Source organism: Drosophila pseudoobscura, chromosome 3 (genome assembly GCF_009870125.1).
Source record: "Drosophila pseudoobscura strain MV-25-SWS-2005 chromosome 3, UCI_Dpse_MV25, whole genome shotgun sequence".
Classification (NCBI taxonomy): Eukaryota; Metazoa; Arthropoda; class Insecta; order Diptera; family Drosophilidae; genus Drosophila; species Drosophila pseudoobscura.
The window spans coordinates 20,861,518-20,869,393 of record NC_046680.1 but is presented as its reverse complement, the minus strand read 5'-3'; the positions used below and the strand labels follow the sequence as shown (position 1 = coordinate 20,869,393).

The following is a 7,876-nucleotide window of genomic DNA, read 5'->3' as shown; positions in this document are numbered from 1 at the left end:
GCTGATGGGGCAATGGGGCAGATCGGGGAGCGGCGGCAATGTTTTGTAGTGGAAACTGTGGGGCACAAAATGCTTTTGATATTTTATTCATGCTTCCCCAAAGCTCCCATTGCTGTCAATTGGTATTAGGACATCATAATTTATTGATGAACGAGAAGCAAACGCAGCAAAAGCAGCCAATAGAGGAGCGGGAGCAATGACAACAACAGCAGCCACTGGGGAGTATTGTAAGCGGCTTAGACCATTCGGCCGATCCGGAAATCGTTTATAATTCGCATTCAGTGTCGGTCGTTTCGATTCAAAGCCAAAGAGTCAAGCGCACAATTAACGAGCATTCAGCACACCGAGACGCACACAAACGAACCGTTGCCTCACTCAATGGATGGCTCACACGACGTATACGTAATATTTGGGATCTACAAAATCAACCGCCAGCACGTGCACTGTCCTCGCCGTACTTGATTCAACTGCCACATGCCACAGAGCTGGGATGCTGTCTGGCCTGCCGTCGATTCGGACTCCGATTTCGGAGCGATTTGTGCGAGCTGCATGCAACTCGTGGCACTGGGCCACTGGCACACGCAGCCAGCGCGCAGGCGCGGTGAGAGTCCCCGTTACCCACTCCACTGCACGTGCCACTGGGACAGGACTACTCGTAGTGTGAAAATGTTTCAGAATTAATATGCAGAAGTGTCCCTGATGACGGCGCCTAGACGGGACTTGCCGTCGTCATTGATAGATTGTCGTAATGAAATGCAAATTACTTGTCAATAATTTTCTGACAACTTGCAGTTCTGGGAGTCCTTTTGGAGGTAAAAGCCCATTCTCTATGCTAAAGCTAGTTATCAATGGGGTTAAATGATGTATGGGATGGGCAGGGTGCCCCACCTCCGGATTGAAAGTCATCAGATAATGGTCGGAGAGCTTAAATAGCCCTTGAAACGTTGTCCTTTAATGGGAATAGTTTCCCAATTAAATTCGGCGAAACCTTGGCAAGAGATAATCCAAAAACAAAACAAAGGTAGCTGGACAAAGAGACGTCCAATTGGCATTTAATTAATGCTCGAGGCATTTTGATCACCCTCATTCGATGCCGGATATCGGGTCAGGCCTAATAATTTGTCCCCTTGTGGCTGGTGTCGAACGAGTCAGAGAAATATTTATTTATGCGAATTCCATGGGGCAAGCTCGTAAATCTCTTGCCCCCTGCGCGACTGCAGATGCATGGCCGAGTATTTATGGCAGCGACTATTACACACTTTATTATTATTATTAATATCGGTCCCCGTTCGCGTACAATTGAGTGGAGCACGGCTGCCAGTGCCATAAATTGCGTTATCCCTCGGACGTGAACGGGAACTGGGGGGGACATCGACACAGGGCATCCACGTGGCGGATCGCTGACGGATTTTAATTGAATTCAAGCCGCAACAGAGTGTGGAATAAATCAATTCGATGCGCCGCGTGGAATGCGAAAATATCCACGGATTGTATTGTCTAAGCAAATCGATAATTGAGGGCAGAAAATTGCAATTTCATTTCAATTAAAACAGGAGTGGAGCATTCTTCCAACTGTTGGCAGCTGGACCCACCGATAGAATAAACTGATGGAAACCACCTTTGACACTGTGCTGTTCAATCGTTTATTGGCACAATTGAAGCTTGAAAATCGCGTTGCATGTCTTGTGCATATTTATGTGAGGGAACAGCTGCGTTGCCTCATCCCCTACCCTGCCACAAATTCTCAGAAGGCGTGGGTTTTGGATTCAGATTTGCATTCAAAAGGTTATCGTAGTCCACGCCTATGAGTTTTGCATCTGGCGATATGTGGCTGCCCATTGGGGCATCGTGTTCGCAGCTCCTGACCCGTTCGAATCCGCTGCAGAGATTCTTGAAATCCTGATCGGACCCGCAGGTACAATCCTCAGCCGGGATGCGCGCTATCTTGTAGGCGGGTAAATTTTTCTTATACGAACAGCTGTAGGCGCAGACCAGGGTCTGGTAGTTGTAGCTGAAGTGCTTTGCACTGAAAATGGCACACCCAACGCGATCGGCCAGGCCCGAAACAAGCTGCAGGAAGTGTCCTATCTCCTGGCTGAAAGATCAGAATCAGTATCCAGCACAGACACTCCCACAGAACTCCCACACTCACCCGGCGGGTGACGTGCCCGATATCATGCTCTGGGTATTCGCGTACTGGTACTGCTCGTACCAGGCCTTCAGCTGGGCCCGGACTATCTTGGTGGGGTCCTGGGCGCTGGGAAACTTGTTGTAGGCCATATTGTAGCCGGTCCCTGCATACTCCAGTGTGGTATGGCATTTGTGGACCGGCCCAATGGAACAGCGATAGGCAGCGAATCGGGCCACCTCGGCCAGTTCTTCGTGCCACTGCATCTTGAGCATGCGGCCGGACGGGGGCAGGCCGTGGAGCTTGCCCCTGGCCACGATGTTGCGGTAGATGTTGTGCTGCTTCACAATAAAGTTTCGCATATTCTGCGATACGTTGAACATGTTCCCAACGCAGCCCTCTATAAATTGCTGCAGAAAGGAAACCGCGGATACTTGGGAGGCACTCCAGCACGAAGCAGATGAGTCTTACCTTATTGCTGTTGCAGCCAATGTGCTCTGCGCCTCCACAAGAGGGCAGGGAGCAGTAGTCCGACTTTGTTTTGCTCGGAGGCTTGGCCCGGCTACAGTACTTCGGCTTCTTCTGGGCACGGACCTCATTGAGGGCACATAAAAACAGCAGTCCGGCTGCGTACCACAGGATGGAACTGCAGATCTTCATATTCGGATCGAAACTAACTGGAACGAACCGATGAACGTGCAAAGAAATACGAGTAATTTCAGCTGGATCTTAAGCCCCATCGAATCTGATTCGATTCGTTTCGATGGCGTCAATCAGGCCTGAAGGTTCTGCCATCATAGCCGTACCCCGTATGGATCAATTTTGTATTCTTTATTTGATTTGTCTGTCGTTAAGGATGCCTCGCTGGAGTCCTGAACAGCTGGTGCTTCTTTACTGTTGTCTGATTCAGTTTAGTCCCTTTCTTTGCTCTCTGTTCCAACACCTGACGGTAGGTAGCCTTCCTGGATCTGGCCCCGGGCTTCGATTGCAAGGCAAATTTCCTGTAGCGAGTGGCTATATCCTCGTCGAGAGGGTAGTCCTCTGAAGCGCTCTTTGGATCTGTTAGGTCACAGCAGTCGGACTCGTCGCACATGAGATGCTCTCTCTCGGAGCACAGGGACTGGTAGGCGTCGTTGACGCCAAAGCGACAGTGTTGTCCCGGGTAGTCGCCCGTGGGGTAGATGGGAAGGCAGTCGTGGTAACAGCTGTAGATGCACTTCGTCATGTGGTAGGTCCAGCCATCTTTTTTATACAGCGCCATGGCACAGCCCAAGCCCTCGACCGAGGCTGTGATCATCTGCAGGTAGTGTCCCACATCCTGTCTGGAGGAGCTCAATCGGTCAGAGAGGAGGGGGACGGATTTTTGAAGGCAGCACACTCACTTGGTCAGATTGTTGCCACCCAGAATGGTGGTTAGATCCACGTATATATATTCGTCCTTCCAGGCCCTCAGCTGGGATCGAAGCACCTTCAGATGGTCCTGATCGCCGCGGAACTTGCTGTAGGCCTCGTTCTGTCCCGGCATCTGGTACGAGGGCGACCCGAAACAGGTGTGTCGCTCCAGCTGACACTTCATCACACTGAGCTCTGCCAGCCAGGCCAGTCGCTCGTCCCAGCGGACGGTTAGGGTGCGTCGCGATGGAGGCAATTTGCGGAAGGTGCCACGCGCCACCTGATTCCGGGCCACGTTGTGCTCCCTGACGATGAAGCGGGCCAGGGAGTTGTCAATCCTCAGCAGCCTTGCGCCCGGCGGACACTTTGCGCTGTCGAATGCCTGACAAGGATTCGGGGATATCAAGCGAGGACAATTGATGGGTCTGCAGACTGCCACTCACCCGTGAATGCTTGCAGGCCAGGTGGGGTCCCGTGCCGGCAACGCAGACATCCTCTCCGCAGTAGTCAAAGACTTTCTCATTCTTCGCGGAAACGCAGCAACGACAGAGACAGACACAGATCGAGATCCAAAGACAGAGAACTCTGCGGGCTAGCCACGTCCCATCCATGGTAACTGATGGCTGACGGACTGTGACATGTTTCCCGCCGCATTCCATGTCGCTCTCGACCATGGAAATCGCCATTTTCCGCAGGTGGCGTGTCGGGGTAAACAAATTGCGACTGCAATTGCCTTCGCTCGTCAATCTGACAGCATGTTTCGTGTGTCGCACATCTACGTTGGGGTCCTTGCCCTCGTCCTTTTCTGCCTGTTCTCCTGCGGCCATGGCTGGGACTACTGCCAGGAGCATTGGTGCTCTCGCCCAGCCCTGCAGCACGTGGCCTGCAATAACAACGGCGTACGTGGATGTCTTTCTGGCCCCCCTCGAGTCGCACCCAACTCTAGCGCTCTCTCTTTTTTTCGCAGAGTCTTGGAGCGAAGTGCAAGAGCGGCGCCAGGCTGATACCAATGAGTGCGGATATGCAGCAGTTCATCGTCCGCCAGGTGAACCTCTACCGCAATCAGGTGGCCTCCGGCGCATTTAGAAAATGGCCGCCAGCCGAGCGCATGGCCACCGTCCAGTGGGACCCCGAGCTGGCAAAATTGGCAGAATTGGCGGTCAAACAGTGCCACCTTGCCACCGACAACTGTCGCAACACCAGGCGCTTCAAGCACGTAGGCCAGATCGTGGGACACGTCATCTTCAGCGCCAATCGCTTCAGCCAACGCCAGCTGATCGGCCACAAGATCTACAATTGGTTCAATCAGTACAAGAAGGCAACAGCAGGGCTCGGGCTGGGACTCCGCAAGGACATCACCAGCTTCCGCCAGCTGATCCAGGAGCGTGCCACCCACATGGGCTGTGGCGTTCTCCAGCAGCAGCGCCACCGCTGGCAACAGCAGTTCATTGTCTGCAACTTCGCGCGGGAAAATGTGCACCACGAGCCAGCCTATGCTATCGGCCACAAGGCGGCTGCCGGCTGCCAAAAGGGCACCAATCCCCAGTTCCCCAATCTGTGTGCCGTGGAGGAGCCCTTTGATGTGAACGCCGTGGATCGTTATGTCCCAAAGCCGACGCTTCTCATCAAAGTGAAGTACAGTGAGGACGGCATGGAGTCAATTGCAGCCAAGTCCAGGCCCAAGCGTGCCTAAACATTTGACTGACGTTCTATTAGAGGATTCTCACTCAAATACACATACGTGAATACCCGTGCGGGGTAATCTATTTCCGACTCTTTAATCGATAAGGGGTCCAAGTCCATTCAACAGCGTGACTAAACACCCAACCACAGAACCTGTTCTTCCATCGAGTTAGGTATAGATCACTTCTTGGATGGTGGGGTCTTTGGATTCACTTAAATATTCAATTGTTTATTGGGTTATATACAAAAACAGTCACAGAAAAGTTAGTAGGAAACCTCAAAGTCCTCAAGTCTCTACGTCTAGCTGAGGTTCTCCTGGCGATTGGGTTCGATGGTGACGCGGGCATAGGGACTGCCAGCCCCGACCTTCCGCCGCATGGTGACGCCTTGATGCGGTCGCAGACCCATCACAATCAGGTAGATGCCCACGGCGCTCAAGGCGATTAGGGTGAGCACGACCAGCCCGTAGGCCCAGCGCGGCCAGGTGTCGCAACTGAAGGCGTCGTGGCGGGCCGAGGACAGAAGCATGCCGCGGATGCGCGACGGCTTGAGGCAGCGTCCGCCCGTCTCAATCCAGAGCTTCTTTAGCCAGACCAGCTCGCAGTCGCAGTGAAGCGGGACACCGTTGAGATCCAGCTCTGTAAGTTTTGCAAAAACCGGCGAAAGCGAGGAATTAAAAGAGCGCAGAAGAGTCCCACGAAATGACATCGTACGGAGGGAGGGGACCTTTGGCAGCGGACCGAAGGCGTCACCGTCGAAATGGCTCAGGCGCCGGCTGTTCTGAAAGCTAATCGACTCCAGCAGGTCGAGGGGAACCAGAGCATGGGCAGCCACTCCCTGCAGCAGGGACATGTCCTCCACAAACAGCTGCCGGACTTGGGTGAGATTGCCCGTATCCTCGGGCAGCAGCTGCTCCAGCAGATTGTCGCTGATGTCGAAGTGGAGCAACGTCTGCGGCAGCTGGCCGGGCACGCGCTGGAAGAGATTGCGCCTCAGGGAGAGCTCCTTGAGGGGAGCCCCTGACGGTAACCGGAGCTCATTCAGATTGCAGGCATCGAGGCGGAGAGTTGTCAGCTTCCAGTTGATCCCCAGGACCGTGTACAGATCTCCACTCTGCAGCTGCGTGCTCTCGTTGAGCTTCCGGTTCCAGGAGAGGTCCAGCGAGGTGAGCACCAGCAGGGGGGCAAACAGCTGTGCTGGCACCGAGTGCAGGTTGTTGTGCGCCAGATCGAGCACCTGCAGATGGGGCAGACCGGCGAAGGTCTGCGCCTTCACCTGGGAAATGCTGTTCCAGCCCAGGTACAGCTCCCGCAGGCTGATCAGCTTGGCGAAGTTGTTGCCACTCAGTCGGCTGATGTTGTTGTGCATCAGGTTGAGCTGGTGGAGACTGTCGCTGTTGAAGACTGGCGCCTGGTCGAGGGCGTTCCACGAGAGGTCCAGCGTGTCTATGTAGAGTGGCAGCACCTCTGAGAGATCCGCTGTGCGGTACTCCTTGTAGCTGCAGTCGATGCGCAGGGCTCTCATGCCCCAGGGCGCGGCACTCACATTGTTGCACTCGCAGGAGAGCCGCGAGTCGCGCTTCGACTCTGGGTAGCAGAAACGATCCACTGCATCGGCGTCGATGTTCTCCGCCCCACAAGCGGACACCAGTACCGCCAGCAGCAGGAAAAATGCCACCCTTGCTCTGCTTCTACACGTATTTCTGACTGCGATTCTCCCCATGATGAAGGTTCTTGGCACACTGAACGCTACGATTAATGCTCTAGAACTTCCAGTTCCCTTGCGACACCCACTTCCATATCTTATCTTCAGGGGGGAAAAGCTCGCTGAGTAAATTCGTTCGATTTTCCCATAAATTGCCGAGTATTTCCTTTCGAGTTAGTCACTGAAATTCATTTGGGTATCGTAGTAAACAGAAAAAATTGCCGGGGCGACGAGCGGCAAAGGCATTTGAATCTTTGATAAGATAAGCAGAGCTTTACCCCTTTATCGTGCTCTCCCTCTCTGTCTTGAACCACGTCGCATTTGTTTCATTTGAAGCTTTTTGTTATCTCCTGCTATCTGTTTCATTAATCATTTCCAGCTCTCATGCGTGGGAGTTAGGTCTGTGACACAGATCCACAATATTGATGGATTTATAAAACCCTCATTTCACACACAGAAAAGTGGTCCCCCACTCTCTAGCTCTTCTGTTCTCAGAGAACAGAACAGAGCACACATTTCATTTGAAAGTCTTTTCGGCAAAAGTCATGCCTAATCCCGGACAGACGCGGATGGCGGAGACTTAGTCGTATCTAGCTCATTGCATCCCAGGCTCAAGGCTCAAGGCACCAGTCTACAGTCTCAAGTCTCAAGTTCAAATTGTAATTACGCTCAATGGCATTGGATGGGATTTGGCATGAGTCCTGGATGTGTTCAGCGGATGTATTGTACTTATGTCTACTCTAAAGTTGAGTGTTGTGGTTCTTGTACCCTGCCATGGACTGTGTCGTCGTTCGAGCTCCTTCAAATATTCCAACTGTTACAATTAGGTTTTGTATATAGAATATATGCTACAACCCTCCTTCTCCTTCTTTAACGACATCAGCAGAGTATTTTCGTGCCGCTACTCTCCAATGTTGGTTCTTTTCATACATTTTTCGATTGCTCCGACTATTCTGACAATCGTCTGGG

At 52.8% G+C, this 7,876-nt stretch overlaps 3 protein-coding genes across 3 annotated transcripts; 1 reads left to right on the top strand and 2 right to left on the bottom strand.

Annotated features, from left to right (window-relative positions):
- Positions 1 to 1,619: 1,619 nt before the first annotated feature.
- On the bottom strand, positions 1,620 to 2,813 carry LOC6898963 (allergen Tab y 5.0101). Its single transcript, XM_002138887.3, has 3 exons — positions 2,600 to 2,813; positions 2,153 to 2,538; positions 1,620 to 2,095 (listed from the first exon to the last, which is right to left on the bottom strand). The coding sequence occupies exons 1-3, from the start codon at positions 2,786 to 2,788 to the stop codon at positions 1,720 to 1,722; spliced, it is 951 nt and encodes a 316-aa protein (XP_002138923.2). The 5' UTR covers positions 2,789 to 2,813; the 3' UTR covers positions 1,620 to 1,719.
- Positions 2,814 to 4,252: 1,439 nt separating this feature from the next.
- LOC4805433 (antigen 5 like allergen Cul n 1) lies at positions 4,253 to 5,286 on the top strand. The gene is made up of 2 exons (XM_001361797.3): positions 4,253 to 4,419; positions 4,488 to 5,286. Exons 1-2 carry the CDS (start codon positions 4,276 to 4,278, stop codon positions 5,211 to 5,213), a joined length of 870 nt encoding a protein of 289 aa, XP_001361834.3. The 5' UTR covers positions 4,253 to 4,275; the 3' UTR covers positions 5,214 to 5,286.
- Positions 5,287 to 5,405: 119 nt separating this feature from the next.
- On the bottom strand, positions 5,406 to 6,968 carry LOC4805432 (leucine-rich repeat neuronal protein 2). The gene has a single exon (XM_001361796.5). The coding sequence runs from the start codon at positions 6,923 to 6,925 to the stop codon at positions 5,504 to 5,506; it is 1,422 nt and encodes a 473-aa protein (XP_001361833.3). The 5' UTR covers positions 6,926 to 6,968; the 3' UTR covers positions 5,406 to 5,503.
- Positions 6,969 to 7,876: the final 908 nt, after the last annotated feature.

Bases quoted from the DNA above. Each gene is read 5' to 3' on its own strand.
- LOC6898963 (XM_002138887.3), bottom strand. From the start codon at position 2,788: ATGAAGATCTGCAGTTCCATCCTGTGGTACGCAGCCGGACTGCTGTTT. The intron at 2,539-2,599 runs GTAAGACTCATC...TCCTTTCTGCAG, and splicing joins TTGGCTGCAACAGCAATAAG to CAATTTATAGAGGGCTGCGT. The intron at 2,096-2,152 runs GTGAGTGTGGGA...CTGATCTTTCAG, and splicing joins TCGGGCACGTCACCCGCCGG to CCAGGAGATAGGACACTTCC.
- LOC4805432 (XM_001361796.5), bottom strand. From the start codon at position 6,925: ATGGGGAGAATCGCAGTCAGAAATACGTGTAGAAGCAGAGCAAGGGTG.
- LOC4805433 (XM_001361797.3), top strand. From the start codon at position 4,276: ATGTTTCGTGTGTCGCACATCTACGTTGGGGTCCTTGCCCTCGTCCTT. The intron at 4,420-4,487 runs GTACGTGGATGT...TTTTTTTCGCAG, and splicing joins TGGCCTGCAATAACAACGGC to AGTCTTGGAGCGAAGTGCAA.